This window comes from Ictalurus furcatus, chromosome 1 (genome assembly GCF_023375685.1).
Source record: "Ictalurus furcatus strain D&B chromosome 1, Billie_1.0, whole genome shotgun sequence".
Taxonomy (NCBI): domain Eukaryota; kingdom Metazoa; phylum Chordata; class Actinopteri; order Siluriformes; family Ictaluridae; genus Ictalurus; species Ictalurus furcatus.
In genome coordinates, this window is record NC_071255.1 from 33,387,948 (window position 1) to 33,415,559 (window position 27,612).

Genomic DNA, 27,612 nt, shown 5'->3' on the forward strand with positions numbered 1-27,612 from the left:
ATCTGTTCTTTACTTCAACTGAATATGAAACAGGAACCATGGAGACATCAAATCGCTTTGGTGGAGCATTCTTTTTGATGGTGCAGAATTTCACCTTGATGGTTGGTACAAGCAGCTCGTAGTCGGAACCGTAGTCAGCACCAGGGAATGCTCTGATGGCGAGGGCTGAACTTTTCCAGCGTTGACTGCAAAGGATGTAGTCGATCTGATTGCGATGCTGTCCACATGTATTTGAGACCCTGAGATGGTTTTCATGAAAGAATTCAACCAAACAATCACCAACATCGTTCTTTTCACCCAGTCCAAATCAGCTTACGATGTTCGCCTGTTCCTGACTGCTGACTTTCGTGATAAACACATTCATTAAGGTTTATTGTAATGTTTATTTTATTCCACGCTGAGCAATGTGGGAAAAAAAAAAAAACAAAACTTATGTGGACTTAATTTTAAGGACTTAATCTTGGATGGAATAAACAGTAAGCCCACACTGAACAACATTAAATTAAAAAATTAATATAAAATAAAGACTTATGTGGATTTATCTTAGTCCTGGAGTCATTAAACATAATTTGTCACGGGTGTTTATTATTTAATTAACATTAAACAAGCATTTAACATCATTTAAAAACATATACATTTATAAGGTCTAAAAGTTTCAATTGTGTTAATAACCATATCCTTCATTAAATTATTTTTATATTAGTTTGTGGTTTATTAATGTTGATTGATTGCAGTAATCAGTTGTGGGAATTTATCATTTAAATAATAATAATAATAATAATAGTAGTAGTAGTAGTAAATAGTAGCAGCAGTTTTTGTTATTGTACAGTAGGGTGCAAAAGTCTTGGCACCCTTTTTTTTTTTTTGTACAAACTTTATTATAGATTTTTATTTCATGAATTCTACATTACCGAGTCCGTAGAAAAACATTTTCCGAACATTAGTTTTCCAACACGAAATTAAATGTTACAGAAAAAATGTTTGTATGTCAGTAAAGAAAGCAGCGTATTATGTAAGAGACCACTTTTCACACATAAACACAATGAAGGCTGTTGGATTTTGCTGCAAAAATAAGAAACAAGTGCAACGGTCAAAGTCTCCAGAAGAACCGTGTCTGGTTCTGCAAGATGCTCAATAACACGTACAGCTCATTTCCTTATAAAACTGCACTCATTCTACCTGAGTCTACTTTCTTTCCTTTTGTTTTTAAAGGAAAGGGTTGTCGCATCAAATGTTGACTTTTTCATTTCTTACAGCTACAGTAACTGCTCTTTATAGTACTTTTTTTTAATGTAGAAACATTTAATTTCATTATTTTTGAAGACAGATTTGTTCTACAGCGTTTATTTTGCATGTGCCTAAGACTTTTACAGAGTACTGTATATATTTTCACTTGCCTTTTATTTTAGCTTGGCTCGCTCACTGTAAAACGTCTGACACTATCACAGACACAGTGGATGTAAATGAGTGTGCATTAACACTGCCACTGAATCTCAGTCCCAAAAGAGCCTTTGACCTCATTCCATTGTATTTTTAGCAGTTTCCTGATAAACACTTCGATGTCATGGCCTCCGTAATGAGCCAGATATCAGAGGGCAGGTTTCACTATCAAAACCCAAGATATCAAGGGTCACCTTATGACCTTTTCATTATGTCATTTCCTTAGGCATAGGAAGTGCACAGCTTTGCATGCAGATTAGCTGATATACGACGGTCTGAGTTTTTGTCTCTAATCTCCCTGCCTGAGGATGAATACTGCTGTATAACTTAAGAGGAAATCAGGATAGTGACCTGAATATCACCGAGCAAGGGATTAGGATACTAATTATTGTAATCGTGTGTATTATTGATGATAGATATTCACATATTGTTAGGGGGAATGGTGTAATAGCAGCAGCCGGCACTTTTCTCAGTTTTCTCCCAGTTTAGACATCACAAGGTGTTTGAACACCTTATATATCATGCGCTTCTCAAAGAATTGTTCTCTCTTTTTTTAACAATATGCAATATGTATCATGGTATGTAGGTTTGCTAAAACAACGGGCAGCAAAACTGCAGTGTTGCAATTAAAAAAATGCATTAAAGTCTGCATAAATAAAAAGATTTTAATTATTTCTATTTACATTATTTAAATAAATTAAATAGCACCTGTAAATATATATATATATATATATATATATAAATATATATATATAAATATATATATATATATGTATGTATGTATGTATATATCTTTCAACATTCAGCTGCCTTCAGCCATGAATAATTAAAACATTTCAAATGTAATTTATTAAAATATTTAAATTATTTAAAAATTTTAGTAGTAGTAGTAGTAGTAGTAGTAATAATAATAATAATAATAATAACAATAATAATGATAATAATAATAATAATTCTATGATATCTCATAAAAGTGTACTGTGACATAATTTATTGCGATATCAATATTATATTGTATGGAATTGTTTTATAATGAAGCTGTATTATTTCAGCAGAGCAGTATTATTGTGATTATGATTGTGATTATGAGAAGCAAAAAAAAAAAAAACAGCATTTAAACACATCCTAGGCTAGTTTTCCCAAAAAAAAAAAAAAAAAAAAAAAGGACAAAATATCCTGGAAATCCTGGCCTTCCGTGTATGTGCCTTTGGTGTATGAAGCCAATCAGATTGCAAGTGTACAAACATTATGGGATTCCCGCTTCCCTCCTTATGGAGCGTTTTTTCTTTTTGACAGATCTTTCAAAACCACCAGAAAACTTGAACTGCTAAACAATACAGCTTGGATTTGCTGTGCACGTCAGAAGGAAACAGTGGGTCGTCCTCTGTCCTCATGCATTCCTGCCAGCATCTCTCCACACACTGGTGTACATTTATACACATGCGTAGGCCTTCTTTTTGTCTTTTCTCCTCAGAAGAAATCTAATCTTTAAAAATAAGGAAGAGTCTATCCTCCTGCAGAGACGATTAAACTAAAACGTATTCGTTACTACTGTTATTTTTACTACATCATCATCTCCTTTACAGTGAAGACGTTCCTTTAACATCGATTTCTTATAGCACGGCGATCCTGAATTCTCGATTCTGATTGGTCAGCAATTGTTGATTCGTTTTCTATAACAGCTGTCATTCAAACCACAGGTTTATATTAATGTACTTGTTATAATACGTTATGGTTTCTATAGTAACAAATTAGTTGCATGGTAGACGCTCCACATGAACTGAATAAGAAGCGTGTGTAATTCTTGATATGTGAAAGTTTTCTTTAATGAGATGTTGATTTAGCATTTATGGAAGGAGTCTCCAGTGTTTTCCGACACAGGAAAGTCTTTGTGATTCGTCTTTAAAATGACGAGCATGGCTGTTGTTTTTTTTTTCTTACATATAATCGCCGACATCAAGTAGTAATCAAATGATAACTGGTTGAGGAATGGTTTGCTTGACTAAGTGTGTCTCAGTATTTAAAACACTCTGTGAGGTGGTTTGTGAGGTCATTCTGGATTGTATTGTTGATTTTAATCTTTAAACTGTCTGTAGAGAGGACACTTTACATCATTCTCCAATGCCGTAAGCGACAGTTCTTGAAAGTGTCCTGGGAAACGACTTATTTTTCTACTCTGACACTGTGCACTTGTTTCTACAATTACTGCAATCTGAAGTGCAGCTTTTCTTGTTTTTCCCATAGCTTTGACTTACTGCTTTACAATACGTACTGTATTACGATGCAGAAAATGTATGCTTTTAGCTTTAAATGAAGTAGTGTAAGACTGCCTTTTTATCCTCTTCTCTGTTTTGTAACAGGGACAGAACGTGAGCATACAGAGGATTGCCATTTTCTGTACCTTGGCTGCTGTTGCATTAAGCATGAAATGTTAGTACATTAGTCAGAAGCCTCACCCCTGCTAATGGAAAAGACGCTCATGGACGTGACCCGCACATCAGCGATAAATGATGAATGATAAGATGCACTGAGTCAGGGGAAATGTCCAGGTCAGTGTCTCTTCTCTGTCGACCTTTAGCACCCTCATGTGGAGCTTTTAGTCACTCGCCTTGAACTTTTGCACATTTTGTAGGGTTCTAATAACCTGGAAGTGAAATGGACTTCATTGGATTGTATGTCATGAATCTACACAAAACGACACATAATGAACTGGACAAAAAAAAATAAAAAAATCTATGTAGTCTGTAAAATTACCTTTGGTGTGAAACTGCTAAATTTGTTCTGGTGAACTCCATTGCTTTCAGAAGTCATATAATTAGTTGAATAGATATACGCTAGAGGAGATATCTAAACAAATAGCATCATGAAGATCAAGGAGCTATCAAAACACATCCGGGACAAGGTTTTAGAAAAGTATCAATCATCCATACATTTTCCACGCTACTTATCTTACACTGAATCAAGGGTGGGGGTGGGGCGCTGGAGCCTGAGATTTGAACTGACCACCTTCTCATAAGTAGCCCAACGCCTGAGCTGCCACTGCCTCAAGGAGCCTTCGATGTCCAACATGTTGTGCATTCTGAAATGCTTTTCTGCACACCACGGTTGTAAAGAGTGATCGACTTACCATAGACTTCCTATCAGCTCAAACCAATCTACTTATTCTCGTCTGATCTTTCTCATCAACAAGGCGTTTCCACCCACAGAACTGCTGCTCATTGGGTTCCATTCTGCGTAAACTCCCAGTAAAATCCCAGGAGATCATCAGTTTCTGAAATGCTCAAATCAGCCCATCTGGCACCAACAACCATGCCAAAGTCACACATGAGAACACTCATTTCGTCATTCTGATCTTTGGTGCGAACATTAATTGAAGCTCTTGACCTGTATCTGCTTGATTTTATGTATTGCCCTGCTGCCACGTCATTGGATGTTTGTCTCCATTTGTCATATAATAAGTAACAAATAAGATGCTGGAGAGACTGAAGAGAATTTGGCATGTTGGAGGCTCAAATTTAAATGTTTTTTTTTTTTTTTTTTTTAAACTCCCTCGTTTGCATAGTGCAAGCTTCAGTGTGCTAATCTGATTGTGGCTCACTGGGACACTTCATCTCCAGCACACAAATTCCCAATCTTGCCACTCTTACCACCCACACGAAATCATTAACCGGCTGCTACCTTTACAGAACACAGCCGTTTAAATCACTGAACCGAACGTGGCAGCTTTCATAACATCAATGATTTAAGCCATGCCAATCGTAGGCCAAACTGCCGGAACATTAAATCACACCAATTACTGCGTAAAGCTCATGATGAGGTCAGAGCACTTCTCAAGACAATACAGTGTGAGTAGTAAACATCAAGGGTAGCGCTTTATACGCCAAAGCAACAAGTGCTGAGCAGTCGTCTCAAGTGAGCAGCTAATGAGTGTCTGATTTTAATGATGTTTTGCAGAGAACGGGAGGTCAGGTATTGAAGTGAGGTCTTCATAACAGCTGTGAACTCATTTGGACCCGGCGTCTCTGTACACCTTGTACGACATATCGCTTGTTAATTAAAAGCCGTGTGCTGTTCCTCTCACAGCGTGAGGGTGTTTTTAACAGAGATGTGATTCCTGCTTTCTCTGTCCTTCAGCTTCTGTGTCAGTTGCATCGTCGATGTCTGACAAATTGTAGCTTGTCGATTGTCTGGGATATCTGACAGCACATATCATTAGCTTGTGTGTCAGAGAGTGAGAGCGAGAGACATAGAAAGCGCGAGGGGAGAGAGAGAATTCGAGAGAATGATTTCTTGCTTCGTATACGTCCTTTCCGGTCTACCATTCTGCTTAGTCAGCATTGTTTCAGTGATGAATTATGGGTACAAGTTTTAACAACAGGACCAGCCCTATTATTGCACGTCCTTTACGTAACCCATATAATTTATCTCTGTATAATCAAGCTGTCGTACATGCCAGCTTGAAAAACAAATGCAAGCAATGAGGTGATAATCCTATAACATTTCCCTGAGTGCTGCCGTGTTACTATCCATTATAATTATGATTCTTCTTTCTGGAGTGTATATGGATGCTGAACGATGTAGCTTGAAGGATTTTTTTTTAATGAGTGGAAAGGGAACAGCAAAGTGAACACACAGTGCCCTCCACTAATATTGGCACCCTTGGTAAATATGAGCAAAGAACACTGTGAAAAATGATCTTTATTGTTTAGCCTTTTGATCTTTTGTTTAAAAAAAAAAAATCACAAAAAGATCAAACAATGTCAAACACAACACAGGTTTATAAAAAAATATATCTTTGTTAAATATAGGTGTGCAACAATTATTGGCACCCTTTGTGCTACCTCCCTTTGCCAAGATAACCGCTCTGAGTCTTCTCCTATAACGCCTGATGAGGTTGGAGAATACATGGCGAGGGATCTGAGACCGTTCCTCCATACAGAATCTCTCCAGATCCTTCACATTTCGAGGTCCACGCTGGTGGACTCTCCTCTTCAGTTCACCCCACAGGTTTTCTATGGGGTTCACGTCAGAGGACTGGGATGGTCATGGCAGGACCTTGATTTTGTGGTCAGTAAACCATTTTTGTGTTGATTTTGATGTATGTTTTGGATCACTGTCCTGCTGGAAGATCCAACCACGGCCCATTTGAAGCTTTCTGGCAGAGGCAGTCAGGTTTTCATTTAATATCTGTTGATATTTGATGGAGACCATGATGCCATGTATCCTAACAACATGTCCACCATATTTAACCGTGGGCATGAGGTACTTTTCCATATGGCTACCTCTCTGTGTACACCAAAACCACCTCTGGTGTTTATTACCAAAAAGCTCTATTTTGGTTTCATCTGCCCATAGAACCCGATCCCATTTGAAGGTCCAGTAGTGTCTGGCAAACTGAAGACGCTCGAGTTTGTTTTTGGATGAGAGTAGAGGCTTTTTTCTTCAAACCTTTCCAAACAACTCGTGGTGATGTAGGTGAGTTCGGATTGTAGTTTTGGAGACTTTCTGACCCCAAGATGCAACTAACTTCTGCAATTCTCCAGCTGTGATCCTTGGAGATTTTTATCCACTCGAACCGTCCTCTTCACAGTGCGTTGAGACGATATAGACACACGTCCAATTCCAGGTCGATTCATAGCATTTCCAGTTGACTGGAACTTCTTAATTATTGCCCTGATGGTGGAAATTAGCATTTTCAGTGCTTGTGCTATTTTCTTATAGCCACGCCCCATTTTGTGAAGCTTAACAACCTTTTGCCGCACATCACAGCTATATTCCTTGATCTTTCCTATTGTTATGAAAGACTAAGGGAATTTGGCCTATGTGTTACCTCATATTTATACCCCTGTGAAACAGGAATTTATGGTTGAGCAATTTTCTGTTCCTAGTCACCCAGGTGTACAAAAAAAAAAGTCAAATATCAATGTGAATATATTTCAAATATATTTTTCTCATATGCCAATAATTGTTGCACACCTATACTTAACAAAGATATTTTTTTGGATAAACCTGTGTTGTGTTTGCAATTGTTTGAAATCCACGAGAGCAGAGTATCTTTGTGAATTTTTTAAGACAATTTTCACAGCCTTCTTTGCTCATATTCAAGGGTGCCAATATTAGTGGTTGGAATTGTACATATGTATAGTGAGGGTAATTTAAAAAAACAAAAAAAAAGACTTTAAAATACCTTTAAATTGCACATGTGAATGCAATGCAATAACATGGAATTAAAGAATTATTCATGTGAGAATGAAACCACATCCTACATCCTATATTTGAAAATGAATCGTATGTAAAAAAAAAAAAAAAAATTCACGTGGAAACAAAAAGAATCGAGAATAAATGTCAAAGAAATGAATTGAAAAGAAATTAATTGTGCAAAAAAAATTCAATTGAACACAACAGAATCGTGTATTGATGTCATGTAAAAAAATGAATCGTGAGGAAAAATTGGCTGAAAATAAATGAATCCTGTAAAACATCTTGTAAAAAATAAACGAAGCTCATGTGAAAATTTCAGGAAAAAAAATCACGTGTTAAAATCACATGAAAATAAATGAGTTATGTGTAAAAAATCATACAGGGAAATAAACTGACTGTAAAAGAAAATCCCGTGAACAGGAATGCAAAATGTGTGAATCACGTGAAAACAAATTACTCGTTAAACTCGTATAATATAGTTGAAATAATCCGATCATGTCGGGGGAAACATTGTGTGAATAATAAAAACACAAACTACACGGGAACAAAATGTGTGACATATAGCATGTGTTTTAAAAAAAAAGTGTATAAAAGTTCACGTTACGTCCAACTGACTTCTCTACCCCAACCTTAGAAGCGCAAAGTGCCTCTTTCTCTGTTATTTGTGTGAGTCAGTGCATAAAAGTGAGTTTTGAAGACTGGTTCTGTTTTTCCACCATGCCACACAAAGCTCCTCTGACATTTTCCCTTGATCCCTTGTTGACTGTTTAAAATTAAAAAGGAACACCTAAAGCTATGAATCAAATGCCAGGTGTGGCAGTGTGCTGGAACCATATCAATATTTCACGCTATATTGCTACCTGCAGGGCTTTTTGCGGTGCTAGGACCAGCTCTTGTGACATTGGCAGTCTATGGTCTGCTTAGCCAAGCATGTGGAGAAGGGCAAGCCATGAAAAGGTCCGTAAGCTCTACTAACATGACTTGTTTATTCCTCACAAAGAGCCAGTCGGTGCTCCGAGCTAAGCGCACTCCTGATATGGATGTACTGGTGATCAGACCGGCTTGTGGTTATAAAAATAAATAAATAAATAAATATATGCGGAGAATGATTCAAAACTATAAGCAGCATTGGTAATACAGTTTGGCTCTGCTCTTGACTGTCCAGGAAACTGACAGATGGTAATGTTGATATCTCGAGGAAGAGCAGATTTGGTAAAGATTCATAGTTCATGGAAACAAGACTAGACTTGGTGCAGAGGGTAACATTGCTGTGCCACCGCTTCAGGGTCCCTGGTTCAATCCTGAGCTTGGGTTACTGTCTGTGTGGAGTTTTCCCCATGCTCTTGTGGATTATCTCCAGGTTCTCTGGGTTTCCTCGCAATTCTTAGTACTACTAAGACTTTCTTAGAGTAGTCTTCTCAAGATAAGGTCTGGATCCACCATGGCCAGAACAGTGTGCTTAGTAAAAAATAAATGAACTTGCTTTCATTTATCTAATCACAGACACTAATGTGTAACACACCTGCTCCCCATTCACACCTGAGACCTTGTAACACTAACAAGTCACATGACACCGGCGACGGAAAATGGCTAATTGGGCCCAATTTGGACATTTTCACTTAGGGGTGTACTCACTTTTGTTGCCAGCGGTTTAGACATTAATGGCTGTGTGTTGAGTTATTTTGAGGGGACAGTAAATGTACACTGTTACACAAGCTGTACACTCACTACTTTACATTGTAGCAAAGTGTCATTTCTTCAGTGTTGTCACGTGAAAAGATATCATCAAATATTTACAAAAATGTGAGGGGTGTACTCACTTTTGTGAGATACTGTACATGATGCGAGTCCATTCTCCAAACATCTCTATTAGCATTTTCCCAGGAGTCATAGTCACAGTTTATGGCCAGAGTCCAAGCTGAGGAAGAAGAAAATACTGAGATAATCCGTTCTCATAAACATGAGAACCCAGGCTAGTTTAAAGAAAATCACAAGAGGAATTGCTATGGAAAACACTTCTACAACTAGAATTGTAGTTAATACACATGCAGTGCTTCACAAATGCATGCAGTAACGTATATAAGGAAAACTGTAGAGGATAAACAGAATAAATTGGGCACAAAATATGAGGGGTAAACAGGCATCCGGTCAGGATAGATCTTTCATTGGTCTTTTCTGAGTGGAAAATGTTCAAGTAGCTGTAATTATTAATGAAGCATTAATAAGAATTCCTGGAAGTAAGTTTTCCAGATTAATCGAGTATTATTGGGATGATCTTTATATGAGCTGATTTAAGTGAGTTGCTGATTTATTGGGTGTAAGTCCATTGAGAAGGAGATGACCAGCCACCGTTTGAAGTCTAAAGGACGGTTTCTCAGTACGCGCTACAAAATTGAATGCAACCATAAACAAAATAAGTACAACGTGTCATTTTTTAATAAGTAGAAATGTGTTATTATTGGCAAATTGCTGTGGTATAAGAGTAATAAAACACGTCATGATATGATGATATGGGAATCATCTGGGTGGTACCAGTAACCTCCCTGCAAACTGAGCTGCATCATCACCCCAACAATGATTATTTTCCTATAACAACCAATCATGAAGTGTTTTATTCCTTAATTGGCTAGGGAACACGATTGGACACGATTCTGCTCTAACAAAAAAAAGAGTTCCTCAAGGGTTCTTTGGATAGTTAAGAGTTAATGCTGTAAACCTAAAGAGTGCCAGGTTTAGCTTTTTTTTTTCCATTCGTTCTAAGAATGTATATTCTGCATGATTTTTCAAAAGCTACACATAAGGTAATGATCAAAATAATGGTCACTGCATCTCAGCGTGTAGATCTAATTGATTTTCAAGGCAGTATCTCATCAAATTCTAGTTAATAATATCTTTTCCACTGTGGTACTTGGAGTACATGAGAAACCCTCAAGGATCTGTTTAAGGAAAGTGGTACTTTTGGTCTTTTAAATACAGTACATCAAACTATTTTGGGAGTGAGCAATAACAAACCACCAAAGGACTCTTTGACTGGCCTTTTTTTTTTTTTTTTTTTTTTTTTTTTTTAGATAAGACGCATATTATATATTAAGCTGATCTCTGTGATGGATGTCCTAATCCTTCTGCTAACTTCTTACATGTTCTGCTTGTGTGTTTTAACCAGTGACTGTGACATTCGATCAGATCTTAGGTTATAGTATTTTCGAAATGAGGTGAATGACATTAAACCGTGCAATATGGCGGTTCTCAAGGACCAGACTTAAGAAAGACTGATCTAAGCATGGTCTTTTAAAAAGTCAGGATTTTGATCAAGTCGAATTGCTTAAATAACTTACTAAATGTAAAAAAAAATTAAATAAAATAAAGGTCCAGATGTGCTTGTTGTCCCTAAGCATTTTTGCAGTATCCTAGAGTGTTAGCTTGATGTGAAGTGTTAAAATGGTGCCGTTGTATAGCGCAGTCATTTTAGATGTGCCCTCTATAATCACGAGAGGATTAATGAACGATGTGTGAACAGCCCTCAAAGCCTGACATGATCCTACCTAAGACACTCATTAAAATCAGATCACAAGCATCTTTCTCACACCCAGTTTCCCTCTGGCTCTTGCCTTTTACTTTGTGTATGTTCTTTCGAGTATCAAGATATCGTTCACTATCTTTGTCTATTCTCTCATCTTCTGTCATAACCCACAGTTATGGTCTGACTCTCCTTTTTTTTTTTCCTTTCAGGGCCAGGTCACATTATCCCTCTGAAGCAGCCTCTTGTCTGCCCTCTTTATTTGATGCATTATGTATAAAAGTACTTGGGGGTGTTTTACAGCCTCTTTTGCCTTATTAAGCCATTATCTCTGCACTTTTTATTATCACGATAGAGGGGTTAATCAAGTGGGATTGGCACTGAGCCATTCAAATGTGCTCCAAACACTTGAGGCAATGCACTCCAGCGCCTGTTTGACTGACCTGGAACCATTTGAACCGTGTGCATGTAATGTGTGATGTGGCATTTCAGACTGAGGCCCTGGTCATTGTCGTGAGTGTGTAACAAGCGTGAACTTTGAACATGCATTGTTGTGGAAGCAATGCTGTGGTCAGGCTGGACCACCTATACAAAACATGGCAAAACTGGGCCATGATGGTGGGTTAACCGAGATTTAGCAACAGATGGTGCTGATCCCGAAAGCTGATATTGTGTCTGCTTTTTGGTGCATCTGTTTGATCAGATGGCCGTAATGGATTGGGTTCAGATGTGGGTTCAAACAAGCACACACACACACAGTGTATCATCGCTAAAGACATCTGTTTAATATAGCTGAAAAAATGCAGTCTATGTGTAAGAATTCAGTTACCATGACCCCAAAAGCATTTAAGGCACAAACATTCTAAATGTTTCTTGAGGATTTTTAAGTGGTTTTCATTTATCATTATTTATTCATTGACGGTAGTTAAGCCAGCAATGAACTATCTTTCAAAGAAAGGTGTCTTAAAAGAGGCCTGGGGGATGGATACATTTCATCATCTCTGTTTCAAGACAGCATCCTCCTTGCAGCATCCTGGCCATGTGATCCTGCCAACGGCTCAATCGCTAACCTGGATCACATTGCACCATCTGTAGGTCCACCTCAATCTGTTGGTCTGGTTTGTTTATTCAAACTTGGCCAAAAACACTTTTCACAATAATACCATATCTGTCCAGCAACTATCTTATATCCATTAACTTTCAGGGCCCAGGCTCATGTAGGGCTTGATGCAATTGCTTCTAGTACTAGAATGGCACCTGGAAACTTTGGAGACTTCTTTCTATGTATTAATCAGCTTTGTGGGATATTAAAGTGGCTAGATGAATTTGTGTTGAATGGAGTTGTAGGGAGAAGTACAAGAAGCTTCAAATGGGGCTTGGGAAATTTAAGGAGAGGCTGAGGAATTAATGTCCGAAAGGGTGCAGAGAATAGTTGTGTGGAAGCTGAATGGCAGTGAAGAGTGGCTGATAGGGGGCAGAGTGGAATTAAAAAGAGGTTGAATCTAGGCTGAAAGAAGTTGCAGGGATGGTGAATGAAATTGAGATGAGTTGTGGGAGTTGACAAGACAGGAGTTGCTGAGAGGAATTGGAAGGATACCCAATGGAGACTGAGTAAGTTTTAGATTTTGGGATGCAGAATGGGGTTCCAGAGAGGACTTGCAAGGGGGATGAATAGGTGGCTAAGCAGAGTTGTAGAAGAGCTGAATTTGGGTTTAGAGGAGTTGTAGGAATGCTGAATTGGTGGCTGAGATGAGTTGTTGGAAGGCTGAATTGGTGATGAAGTGGAGTTGTAGGAGAGCTGAATTGGTGGCTGAGAGGAGTAGTAGGAAGGCTGAAATGGTGGCTGAGAGGAGTTGTAGGAAGGCTGGATTGGTGGCTGAGAGGAGTTGTAGGAAGGCTGAAATGGTAGCAGAAAGAAGTTGTAGGAGAGCTGAATTGGTGGTTGAGATGAATTGTAGGAGAGCTGAATTGCTTGTTGAGAGGTGTTGTAGGAAGGCTGGATTGGTGGCTGAGAGGACTTGTAGGAAGGCTGGGTTGGTGGCTGTGAAGAGTTGAAGCCATTTTGAGGGGGCAGCAATGTATTTTGTTAGTGCTGGCCCAGTAGGCTGTTCTGACTGACAGCTCCCTGCTGATGGAGCTAAAAACATGGCTAGCTGAAAATCTGTCTCGCAGGCTGCAGGGCCATCTGGACCTTACACGCATTAAAAGGTTGGACACTGTTTGAGGCGACATTGCAAAGCTGTGCACAGTTCTTCTTGCAGGGAGGGGCTTTGTCAGCAAGAGTATTGTTTTTGTTAGCAAGACAAAGGTCAACTAACTGTAAAAGCAGGGCAAGGGGAAGAAACAAAGTGCAGGTCCTTCATGCCTCACAGACCTTCATGCCAAGACAGAGATAAAGAGAAGGAGGAAGAAGGAAACTTATAATGTCACATACAGGGTAAAAAGGAGAGAATAAAAGACAGAGATGCAGAGAGGGCTTTAATAGACCAGATTGCTCAAAACAAACAGAAGTGAAATGACTGTGTCTGAGCCCTGCACTCTAAGATTTTCCAAAACTCCCTTGGCAAGGTTTTACCGTTGAAAGGATATCCACTTTTATAAGGTCCCCCTTGGTGGCAGGCACAAGCATGATACAGCACCGGTGAGACACTATAAAAACTTACTGAATGAATTGTTAAATACCTCTATAAAGAAATATAAGACAGGGTTTAGTTTTTTTTCTGTAGCCATGGCTGCTCTGCCAGGCTCTGATAAGGTACAGAGAGAGTGTGAGGGTGGAGAGACGGTGTTTTTCCACACACAACAGTGTGATTGGATTCTCAGAACTGCAGACAACCGTCATTGCTATGCAGCTAATAATGCATGTTAATACAATGACAAGAGTTAATTGTATGTGTATCAAAACATGAACACTGTTTCTGCAGCAGAATTTCAGCTGCATCTGCTCAAGATTTATTAACTTGGTACGTTTACAAAAAGGCGGCCCGCTCATTCTGTAATGTCATGAATCATTTAATGTCTCAATAACAAAGTTGTTTTCTTATTTATTATTGTAATATCTAGAGAGACATGAATTAACATCCTGGGCATGCCCACATATCATTCTCGCTAACGTCTTCTTGTGGGATCCTGTTCTGTGTAGATCTGCTCACTATTGCATGATTATTTCTTCTATGAAGTCTTCCATGTGTTTCCTTTGTCATTCGAAGCCATATGTTTTGATTCCAGCAGTGGCTCATGACCATATATTTTGGTGGGTTGGAACAACATTAATAACAATATAGCCTCAAACGAAATTAAGTTGAGAGGATATCATCCTTGGCTACTATCTAGTGAATGTTTAGAGTAGACACATTTGTAACCACTAGGTGTAATAATAAATATATGAAGCTAGGGGGACAGCGACTGCTCTGCCCAACAATTATAGAAAAGTAATCAAATCAATAGAAACAGCTGGCTTATATCTGGCAAATAGCAACATTTTTTTTTTAAATTGTTGGTCACTCAAAGGAAAGTAATTTGTGTTTGTACGGAATTTAAAATGTATGGAATTGTGATAGAGGACTTTATGAATATTACATTTTTTTGAATGGCAGGTATACATGGTGTGCCTCACCTGCTACTATGGACAAGCCACCATAGTCCTCAGATCCTTGTGTTTCTAGTGTTTCCCCAGTATTCACCTTATTTACATGTTATTTACATAATGGATCACAATGATGAATTTGCCATGGCTGACCTTGTGCTCTGGGCTTTTGGACTGTCACTATAATGTCAAAATAAAAAGACAAAAAAATAAAAAATATCCAAGCTTGTCTGGCTCCAAATAATTTACAAAGTGAGTCAATAGTTGTTTTTTAAAAAAAAATTAATTAAAAGACTCTATCATATTAGGCTACTCTTCCTTAAAACTTATCTAACCAACTTTGTTGTATCTGCCAAACTTTTGAATCTAACACCGTCCCTACCGAATGCTAATCACCACTCAAGAACTCCTTTCAATGCCGGAGCCCTTGGACTAACCTCCGCTCCCAGAGGAGAGCCTTCTGGGTCAGGGAGCAGTGGAGAAAATTTCCCGGCTGACATTTTTGTTCCTGGTACAATATTGACTTCTGAAGGGAGACAGCAGCATCACTGCAGCTGACATTTTGCATTAGCTGGGAAATAAATGTGGTGGCCACTGATAGGGAGAGCAGCAGTAGAGCTGTACTTTTAAAATGGTGTTGTAATGCAGCAGCAAGACCTGACTGACTAGATTATTATTTGGTTGTGTGTTGCAATGTACACACCTCAGTGGACCAGAGGCTGCCTTATTATAATGTATTATTATTCAGAAATGCTTAACGTCTAACACTACTACTACTTTTAAAGACTACTACTTATACTACTACTACAACTACTATTGCTACTGTTTTAAAGTTTCTTGTATGAAATGAAAGTCTATTAAACTCAAATTGAAAAGACATAAAGTTCCCTGCTTATAATCGTCCAAATAAATATGACTGAATATTGGCAACTGTAACCTAGTAATGCTTTAATGATTCATTTATGTATTTAAATAAGACAATTGTGAAATGACTATGTATTGTTTTGCACACCTATATTTAACAAATGTGTGTGTGTGTGTTCTTTGATGATATATACATTAAGCTGTATATCATTTACATGGTATAGTATTTTACTTCTAATAACAACTGATGTAAAATTGATTACACTGAGTCAACGGTTTAACGTTTACTGCAGGATTTTACAACCAGGGCTTTGTGCTGGCATTGCAGGGGGTTTATAGATAGAAAGTGATAGAAATGTTCATTTCAAATGAAATGAATTTTTAAAATATAAAGATTTTATTTTTTTTTTATTATTATTATTATTTTGCAAATTAAGATTGTTATGACGCAAAGACAAAAATAGTAAAGATTTTCACATATATCACAAACTGAAAAGTAGCATGCTTTAAGTAAAACATTTTGCCATTTATTTTGCCATGTTTTAAAAAAGTTACACTAGTCTACCTCGAGTCTCAAAGGGTACTCAAGGCAAATCCTTTCAGCCAGTGAAAAAGTTTGTGAACCCCTGACTTACTGGATTGACATACCTATTAAACTGTCAAAAGAACACAGTAGTCCTTCATGCCTTATGCATTATCTGGCACTGCCTTCAGTCACTCATGGCATTTACTCTATGGTATGTTCACACCACTGTTTTGGTTTTCTAAAGGTGTCTCTAAAAACATATGCAAACTTGATGACACCCACAACCAGTAGAAACGGATTCACTAACAAGGTCTAAGGAGGATTGTATCTTTCAAATGAGCAAAAACAACACTTCTGTCTCTAAAGGTGTGAAGTCGGGCGGAGTCAGTGCAAACACAGTATTAACACAGTATGATTTACTGCAGACTCAAAATAACTTTGGGAACAGCGATTGTGTGCAGAAATAACGGTACTGTGTGCACAAATAATGTTACGTAATTATAGCATTTACAAAGTTTAAATGCTTATCAAACGTATGCCTTTGTCTGATGACTTATTGTGAAGTTGGTTTTATATTTAAAGAGTGCTTGTTAAAAGAGTTTCAGGCACAATTTATTTGTAAACATAACCTGATTATAACCAGAATTCAACACTTTAAGTTTGTCAGAACGATCTAGCATTTCCTATTAGAAGATTACAATAAACCCAAAATAAGATTATTAAACCTGTATTCTAGACATGTTTAACTAATTCACACTCGAAATAGTTTTGTTCTATTGGCAGATCATTTAGACAATTTTAAGCATTTATTTCTAGGAAGAATCAATAATGATCTGCCAATACAATAAGTAAATGTAAAGCTTAAAAATAGTAAAATATGTCTAGAAATTGGATTAATCGTCTTATTTTGGTTTATTGCGATCTTATAATAGGAGGATATAAATACATTTGACTGTATTCAAGATATGGTAAGATTTTATTACAATGTTTTATGCATTATGCCAAAGGCTTATTGTTACCACCCACACTGTAAAACCGGATAAGTTCATTTAACTCAAAAAAAAATCTGAGGAAACTAATTACCTCAAAATTGTTAAATCAATTTTATAAATCAATTTATTTAAGCTAAATACACTTAAATAGAGTTAATTGAGTTACATTTTTTTGTTAGATTTAAGTGTATTTGGCTTAAAGAAATTGATTTATCATCTTAAATATTTTGAGGTAATTAGTTTCCTCAAATTTTTGGAGTTAAATGAACTTATCCGGTTTTACAGTGTGTAAATTCCTCTTATATACCCTCTTGTTCCTCTCATCTTATGGAACATCTGTGAAAGAAGTTAGTTATCACGTGTTAAGGCAGCTATAAACTCTCTTTTATTAAATTAAACATTAAAAAAGAAAAGAAAAGAAAGAAATAAACAGAAAGAACAAAGACTTTCCTGTGGTGGAAAATATTCCTGTCTGTTCCCTGACACTGGAGACTCCTTCCTTCTAAATAGTTGTCACTGAAGTTATGGAATGATGCTTTGAGAGAAGTAAGTCAGTAATTGTTGGAAGTTTAAGGGTTTAAAAGGAAACAGAACATGAAATGTCCCAGTGCTTGCTGTTCAAGTCATCCCATCCCAGTAAATTTCTTCAGGCCTTTCCTGATTTCACACACCCCATCACAGCTGTGTTTGTCATTACACACACTCTCTCACTGTAACGCTTTCATTTTTCCTTTAGACTCTTTTGCTATAGAATACCTTTTTGATTGCTCTAAACATGACAGGCCTGTCTTTGATCCATTGCATTTCAGACCATTACAACTTTTTTTCCCCCCCATTTTTAAATAAGCAGAAAATGACACTCTTTTCATGTCTGATGAATACATATTTTGGGGAAATGATACATTTTTTTTTTTTTTTTTTTGTAATTTCAGGAGGAATCCACTGCTTTGAATAGAACTAATGGGTCCCTAACAGTGATTTTCACAGATACCAATGATTAACATGGACAGTTAAGGAAAAGCCTAATATAGCTGGAAGGAGGTTTTTAAGTCTGGTGACAATTTGGATGTTTGGATATGAGCTTTGAAAAAATCTTCAGCATTTTCAGGAAATCTCAGCGTGACCTCATTTCACTTTCTGAGAGTTTGGAAAAAGGTTTGGAGAGGTAGAAGGGAAAGTGTTGTTGAGTGTTTCTGGCTCAAGATAGAAATGATTTGCATCTCTCTCTCTCTCTCTCTCTCTCTCTCTCTCTCTCTCTCTCCTATGTCTGGTTCTGTTTCAAGTGTCACTCCAGTTTCATTTAACTGACACAAGTGCGGGCAAGCAGGAACATAACACTCAACAATGGGACATCAATTCATTGACTTTGAATATAAAAAACCCCATTTCAGTTATTTGCGCTCTCTCTCTCTCTCTCTCTCTCTCTCTCTCTCTCTCTCTCTCTCTCTCTCTGCATCTCTGCATGTGATCTAAAGTCATCTCTGCTCCCTCCTTGTTGTATTGTACAGTCCCTTCAGGATTTCGTAGTTTTTGCAATTGCAGAAATTAACTTTTGCTGAATTTAATTTGCAGAAAATCTGTGGTAATTTTGAAAGATTACAAACAGAGTTTGTAATCTTTCTAAATGACCACAGATTTTCTGCAAATCTGGGCCGAGGCGCGACATGTGACGTCATCACAACGCGCATTCAGCCAAAGCCCTCTTCAGTTCACGTGCATTGAAAATGAGTACAGCTAAAAGGGCTGATTTACCAACAAACATCACTGTGTTTTCGTGCGATTACATTTTCACCAATTCAAGTACTTGTCCGCAACAAAAGCACAAGAAAACCGCCGCAAATTTCATGGCAAATTTGAAGAAAAAAAAACTGCAGCGAAATCACACATTTTTGGCCGCAACAATCACAAAAAAAAAAAATACTCGTACAAGAGAAATCATGTACGGACTGATTGTATTACTGGAGGGATCCTCCCCTTCCATCAAACCCGAGTGTGTTGCATCCTTCCATACATACACATACAGTACAGGTTGGATCTTCTCACCTGATCCTGGGCCTCAGGCCAGAGATATCATACACCTTCCCTTTTTGAAGAGCATCAGTGTTTGGCATCCCTCTTAATCTGTTTAATGTCACCAATAAAGGGTGTTTTATTAAGGTGACATTGGGTTTAGTGTTTAATTAGGCCTGAAAGGCATTTTAAAAAGGCTCAGCTTCTGCTATGTGTAGCTCACTCAGAGGGAATACGTCTGTTTTATGGTGTGGTAAGACGTTAATCTGTTGTTTGGATTGCTTAAATGAAGACTAGCCCAGAGCATTGGTGGTGGCATTGCACTGTATGTTAAGTTCTTTTTATCATTTAATGTGCTATTTAAGGTTAATGACGGCACTAATGACAGCACACTCAAATCTGATTGGTCAAAATGTGTTGATTATTGATTGACTGGCTGATTGATTGATTATTTCATTCATCCATTCATTCATTCCTTGTTTCCTCCCACTGTCCAAAACATGCCAGTAGGAGGACGGACTACACTAAATGGCCCCTAGGTGTGAATCCAGAGTGTATTCCTCCCTCATACCCAGTGTTCCTGGGACAGGCCCAAGAGCCACCGTGACCTTGACCAAGATAAAGCTCGTACTGAATATGAATGAATGAGTATAATACGGACCTTTTCCCCCAACCCATCTGAGTCACGTTATTGTTTCACTAACTCAAATAAAATAGTCTAAACATAGAATATACTGTGAATGGCTGATGTTTACAGAGAATCGTTGCTAGCTGACTTATCTAATGATCTCTCAATCAGTGCTAGACAACTCATGCACAAGCGAACATCTGTTACTCATCAATTATGTAATTATTTATTTTTTTTAAATCAGTTACATAAATTGTTTACACTTATACATGAAATATCTCAGGAAAACATTTTTTAAATGATATGTAGTTGCTGGAAAACATGGCATTCCTTGGAAATTGGGTTATATCTGAATGGTTTAGCATGTTCATTTTCCAGAGTACACATAAGTGGCTGTAGAACAGAAAGATTTCATCATATAGCTTGGTCTTTAATGCGTACTGTATGGTATAGCTCTACTCTATTTCTTAAAATAGCATAGCAAAATGCTGCAGTGATTTTTTCTTCTTCTTCTTTTTTTTTAAACCATTCTGTGCACTCGAACTAATTCCCCAGAAAGGATTTTGCTTTAAGGTGACTTTAAGGTTGCTATAGAGAATGCTAATTCTGTATTCCATAAAAACTTGTAAATTTGTACAAAAATAACGTAAAAGTGTGTTGGTAAGTTGTTCAGACACTACAAGCCTCCAGAACAGCTTTAATGCATTGATCCTGAAACTCTCTAGAACTGTACCGGAATGATGAACGCCGTTCTTCCGAAAGATATTCCCTCAGCTAGTGTTTTGATGACGGGATCGCTTTATAACTCATCACTCCTAAATCTCCTATAGGTTTTCAAACATGGTGAGTGTGAAGACCTTAGCATATGATTTACTTTGACGTTTAATGAGCTTTCGGGAGCTGTTAATAGGGGGCGGAGTCATACTGGAAGTGGCCCCTCCCATCAGGATATAACATATTCATCGTAGAAGAATTTTGTATTGATTTGCAATACACCCCCCCTCCCCAACCCCACCCACCCACCCACTTTGACATACAGAAATCCCCATATTTTCAAGTTATGGCTCTGTATGTAGCTAATGTGTTTAATATCATTACTATATAATCTTCACTAGGTGTTTGGATTGCTTATTTATGCCACTTCGTTGTACTTGTGTAACATTTAAATAATAAGGAATTTTGCCCAGTGTCATCAGTTTCAAAAAGTTTCAGGCAAGCCAGGGAAGGGTTCTTATCATCGCTCGCAATTCCACTTACTCACCGCCATGAGCCGTGAACGTCCTCTACAAAAACACACACTCACAGTGAAAGAGAGTGAAAGGCAGACACAACGAGAGCAAGACAGGAGGGACCTAATGACTAAATCGATGCTCTATAATGCCCATTACAAATTGTTGTTTTTTTCCCCTCAAAAATAATGCTTTGTTTATCATGGGCAGAGCTAAAGGGTGAATCATGGCCACCCCATGGCCCTCCCAGTAAGACAAGAGAACATTGTTTGCTGGAAGTTTTAAATTTATTATTGTCATCGAGCAAGTTTAGCTAGCTAACACAGAAGTGAAATATTCCCTGGCCCCACTGAACCCAACAAACAAACAAGTAACAATGTTCAGGCAAAATCTTTTTTTTATATTAATGATAACCATCATTTGGAGGCATAACATTGGATTGGATATCTTCAGTTTGTTATTAGCTACCGCTAGATAATTATATTGAATTCTCAACGCTAGTATTTTTTTTTTTTTGCCTTAGCCCCAGTAAAGTCATTGGGTTTAACCTGGCTACCCCACTGTAAAAGGTCTGGCTAGGCAACTGCTGTTCTGTATTGTACTGGCTGCCTGGCTAACACCCATGGCTCCTGCTATTCCATAATCCTTATTAGTTATGGCGTATGTGTTTTTATGTGTGTGAATGTCCCCACTGGGGTCTAAGCTGCTAATTGCTACACGTAATAGCACATATTTTTTGAACCAGAAGCTGTGTGTGGTGTGAAGTATGAGTCAGTGTGTGTGTGTGTGTGTGTGTGTGTGTGTGCTCATGCAGGTTGGCTGAACATCTGTCCTACAGCCTGGGCAGGATTGAATCACACCCATTTTGTGAATTCAGGGACAGAGGCCAGACTATTTTTCAGACGGTTGGGTTTTTCCAGCGGTTGCTGCTCAGACCATCACCACCCCCCACTCACACACACACACACATATGCCACACACACAGCAGTGGACAGATGGTACATCTGAGAGTATGTTTATATCCCGCTGAATAATTCACTTGGCTTCATGGAAGTGGAAGTAGCTTAGAAAAGATGTGTCCATAAGCACACGTTTTCTTACACAAATTACTCCGACATTTAGCATAACTCTATAATAATGGGAGAAGCACCAAGAGCTGGATTTTTATATGATTCTGAAGCAACGAGATGACTCTTAAAGATAATGAATGCATTATGGGTTGTGTGTTTCAGGACTTTGCAGACGCCGTGTTTCATTTGGTGATGGAGAAATACAGCGAGCTGATTGGCTGCTCCGCCCTGATGCACGCATGTCACAAAGGCCTGGCGGGTATCATCATGACCAGAGGTAGGCTCTGATACAGGGGCAGAAATGTATAAAAGTTAGACATGTCTGATAGAGGCATGAACGTCTGATATAGAAACAACAATGTCTGATATAGAACCAGCAATGTCTAATACAGAGGGAGGAGGATTTAAAACAGAGGCAGGAGTTTCTGATTTAGAGGCTGGATTGTCTTATACAGAGGCAGGATTTGCTGAGACAGAGGAACAAATGTGTGACACAAAGGCAGGAATGTCTCATACAGAGGCAGAAATGTTAATTTTGAGCACAAAATGTCATGGTTTTCACAGTTACTAAGTAAAGTATACAGAGTTAGGAATATCTGATATAGAGGCATGGGTGTATGATACACAGGCAGGATTGTCTGACATAGACGCAGGACTGTCCGAAATAGATGCAGGATTGTCCGACATAGAGGCAGGGATGTATGATACATAGGCAGGACTGTCTGTCATAGAGGCAGGGCTGTCTGACATAGAGGCAGGGGTGTATGATTCACAGGCAGAACTGTCCGACATAGAGACAGGGCTGTCCGACATAGAGGCAGGACTGTCCGACATAGAGGCAGGGCTGTCTGACATAGAAGCAGGACTGTCCGACCTAGAGGCAGGGCTGCCCGAAATAGTGGCAGGACTATCTGACATAGAAGCAGGACTGTCCGACCTAGAGGCAGGGCTGCCCGAAATAGTGGCAGGACTATCTGACATAGAGACAGGGCTGTCCGACATAGAGACAGGGCTGTCCGACATAGAGGCAGGACTGTCCAACATAGAGACAATGCTGTCCGACATATAGACAGGGCTGTCCGACATAAAGTCAGGGATGTATGATACACAGGCAGGGCTGTCTGTCATAGAGGCAGGGCTGTCCGACATAGAGGCAGGGCTGTCTGACATGGAAGCAGGACTGTCTGACCTAGAGGCAGGACTGTCGGACATAGAGACAGGGCTGTCCGACATAAAGTCAGGGATGTATGATACACAGGCAGGGCTGTCTGGCATAGAGGCAGGGCTGTCTGTCATAGAGGCAGGGCTGTCCGACATAGAAGCAGGACTGTCCGACCTAGAGGCAGGGCTGCCCAAAATAGTGGCAGGACTATCCGACATAGAAACAGGGCTGTCCGACATAGAGACAGGGCTGTCTGTCATAGAGGCAGGGCTGTCCGACATAGAAGCAGGACTGTCCGATCTAGAGGCAGGGCTGCCCAAAATAGTGGCAGAACTATCCGACATAGAAACAGGGCTGTCCGACATAGAGACAGGGCTGTCCGACATAGAGGCAGGGCTGTCCGACATAGAGGCAGGGCTGTCCGACATAGAGGCAGGGCTGTCCGACATAGAGGCAGGGCTGTCCGACATAGAGGCAGGGCTGTCCGACATAGAGACAGGGCTGTCCGACATAGAGACAGGGCTGTCCGACATAAAGTCAGGGATGTATGATACACAGGCAGGGCTGTCTGGCATAGAGGCAGGGCTGCCCAAAATAGTGGCAGGACTATCCGACATAGAAACAGGGCTGTCCGACATAGAGGCAGGGCTGTCCGAAATAGTGGCAGGACTATCTGACGTAGAAACAGGGCTGTCCGACATAGAGGCAGGGCTGTCCGAAATAGTGGCAGGACTATCTGACGTAGAAACAGGGCTGTCCGACATAGAGGGAGGGCTGTCCGAAATATTGGCAGGACTATCTGACATAGAGACAGGGCTGTCCGACATAGAAACAGGGCTGTCCGACATAGAAGCAGGACTGTCCGACCTAGAGGCAGGGCTGCCCAAAATAGTGGCAGGACTATCCGACATAGAAACAGGGCTGTCCGACATAGAGACAGGACTGTCCGACATAGAGACAGGGCTGTCCGACATAGAGGCAGGGCTGTCCGAAATAGTGGCAGGACTGTCCGACATAGAGACAGGGCTGTCCGACATAGAGACAGGGCTGTCCGACATAGAGGCAGGGCTGTCCGACATAGAGACAGGGCTGTCCGACATAGAGACAGGGCTGTCCGACATAGAGGCAGGGCTGTCCGACATAGAGGCAGAGCTGTCCGACATAGAGACAGGGCTGTCCGACATAAAGTCAGGGATGTATGATACACAGGCAGGGCTGTCTGGCATTGAGGCAGGGCTGCCCAAAATAGTGGCAGGACTATCCGACATAGAAACAGGGCTGTCCGACCTAGAGACAGGGCTGTCCGACATAAAGTCAGGGATGTATGATACACAGGCAGGGCTGTCTGGCATAGAGGCAGGGCTGCCCAAAATAGTGGCAGGACTATCCGACACAGAGGCAGGGCTGTCCGACATAGAGACAGGGCTGTCCGACATAGAAACAGGGCTGTCTGGCATAGAGACAGGGCTGTCCGACATAGAACCAGGGCTGTCCGACATAGAGGCAGGGCTGTATGATACACAGGCAGGGCTGTCTGGCATAGAGGCAGGGCTGTCTGACATAGAAGCAGGACTGTCCGACATAGAGGTTGGGGTGTCCAACATAGAGTCAGGACTGTCTGACACAGAGATAGGAATGATGGATATAAAGGCAGGAAAGTTTGATATAGAGGCAGAAATGTCTGATATAGAGGCATAGAGACATCATAAACAGCATATAAAAATGCTGCACAGAAAATAGACTTTTTAGACTGCAGAATAATGAAGATAGCAGCAGAGAGTTTACCAACTGGATTTTACAATATTACAACCTAAAAACTGGCAAAGATATGCTGTTTGATCTGTGGATCAATAATAATAATAATAATAATAATAATAATAATAATAATAATAATAATAATAATAATAATAAAAATAAGTGACCCTTTCACAATTTATTCCACTAAATCTATAAATTGTTAAGAAATTGTAAAACTATTGGCATGGCAGAAGATTAGTAGTCGAAGTCAGGGGGAAAATATATATTTACTGATTGTTCCAAAAGCTCTTTATGGTCAATGATCCTGTACTTAAGCTGCTCTGGAGCAGGGTCATAATTCATAATTCATTATGCCGATATAGCCCAGTGAAAATTAAACCTCTGTAATAAGACAGGAAGTACAAAGTAGAGTCAAACTAAGCTCAAAAATATCTAGCTAACCAATAAATTTGCTTCCTGAACATTTTGCTGGTGTGATGATCTCTCCGGCTTGTAACATTTCTATAATCTTTACGTTCAGAGCGCTATCATGATCATTTCCCAGCATCGCTATCATATATGAATCCTCAGTTTAGACTTGATCAGGTAGTCATATTTCTCTCTCTCTCTCTCTCTCTCTCTCTCTCTATTTCTGTGTGTGTGTGTCAGAGTAATTTCTAGACTTGTGTATTAATAAGGCTGTTATCTTCAAAGATCCAGGCACGGGCAGGCTGGGTGTTTGTAGCAGGCTAGCAGACATGCAAAACTTCACAAAAACACTAGGAGCTCTGTTCCTCTCTCTCTGAACATCTACTGGACATGCACCAGCGGAATATTAATGCATCTCCATCTTTGAACTGCTGCATTTCCTCAATCTCATTCCCTCAAAAGGAGCCTTAGTCGAGGTTTCACAGCAGCTCACTGGCCCCTTTATTGAGTTGTTTCATCCAGGAAAGGCGCAAGCATACAGACTTGAATGTGATTCTGAATAATCTCATTTAAGCCTGGCCTGCTGCCGCCGCTTGGATATTTGGTTTTGAACATCAGATGAAGCGATGTTAGAGGGGATGGAGCGTATTCGGTTACACTTGGGACATGCCTGACAATGTTACGAGCGACTCACAGGTTCAGCTGGACACACTGATACAGAGAGTTATTGCTTCAGTGGGGATGTGATATTAAAAACAACATCTGGTGCCCAGAAACTTTTCATCTATAAAGTTGTTTATGAGTGTGTGGTGTGTGTTTTCTCTGTTCTCGGAATGTAATATTTTGAAGTAATGGAATTGACTTTCAGAAATGAAATGGAGTTCAGGGTGATATTGCATGGAATTTTTCAAATTGCTTTTCCTTATTCACCCTCGACCGGTCTGTGCTCGGATTGCGTAGTTAACCTGGTAGTCATTTTGCATACAGTTATCCACCGAATGCACACATGTACATCTGAATGAGAAACTGAATACGACACAAAGCGCAACACGGTCTTGTTTAAAAATTTGTGGCTGTTTACATGCGGTCTAAGGTTGTGTTCGGAGTTTAGTTTGTACGAAATCACCCTGAAATTTGAATTCATCGCGCAGTGCTGTTGAATTCTCAACTCTGATTGGTCTTAAATTGTCGATTAATCTTTTCTGACAGTAGTTGCCAGTGCTGGCTCAAATTTAGCCTATTACCCAAAAACACTTAAAATTCAACATAGAAGCAAATACTCATATCTCCGAACCCAGGTGGAGATAGATAAAAGATACCAGCCGTGAGTGAGAAGAAGCAAGGGTCCAGATTTATTGGTTCCGTTCCACCACACGAGATCCACACCGATGAAATTCTCAGAAGTGATCTGACACCCGGAGCTCGAGCTCAAGCTCCAGTATTTATACTGTATTTACACAGTAGACAACCAATATATTTCAGAAAGACTATGATATCAATACCAATAGGGTTAAAAAAAGAGCTCATCTACATTACCATTATGTTTTGAAAAAGGGCTTTCCAATTTACCATTAGGTTCGAAAGTGGAGAGAGACAAAACAATTTAGAAAGACCTTGGTCTCACTTTTATCTCGCGGGGTCAGCTTGACTCAGCTACCCTTATAAAAGGCTCCTCATGGTTTTCTCTTAAAATTAAGGCCTTCCTTACGAGACAAGAATCTTCACCATGTGAATTATGAGTAAGTTACATTTTTCTGTATTTCTAGTTTATAATTTATTTTCATATTTGCTCTATATCTCTATTTTACATATAGTTATACCAGCTACAAGGCACTCGTTTTAATGCATTATAACTTCTATAGAAACTTATACAGGGACTTGTATGGCAGAGGATCCACGTAACAACATGTAATTGCTGCTCTAGTGAAGTTTTCTGTAAGGAAACATTAATTTAACATTTCTGGAAGGACCTTCAAGTGGAACCTTCAAGTCCTTAACATTTCTGGAAGGACCTTCAAGCTTTGTACAGTACCAGTCAGAGCTAAAGCGCAAAAACTTTGGAGTTTGACACGTTGCAATTTCTCCACTTCATCACACAACCCTGTTGTTGATTATTTTCCTATAACAGCACACCACCAAGTGTTTTATTTCTCACATATCATATCTTTTTTTTTTTTTTTGTATCAGTATTTTTATTATGATCAAATTTAAGCAAATAAAG

The 27,612-nt window shown here is 39.2% G+C and overlaps 1 protein-coding gene across 1 annotated transcript in view; it reads left to right on the plus strand.

Annotated features, from left to right (window-relative positions):
* Window positions 1–27,612, plus strand: part of adarb2 (adenosine deaminase RNA specific B2 (inactive)) — a 93,497-nt gene that overhangs the window by 20,560 nt on the left and 45,325 nt on the right. The window contains exon 3 of the mRNA XM_053636493.1: window positions 22,226–22,340. Coding sequence (XP_053492468.1) covers window positions 22,226–22,340 — 115 coding nt within the window. The remainder of the gene's footprint in view (window positions 1–22,225; window positions 22,341–27,612) is intronic.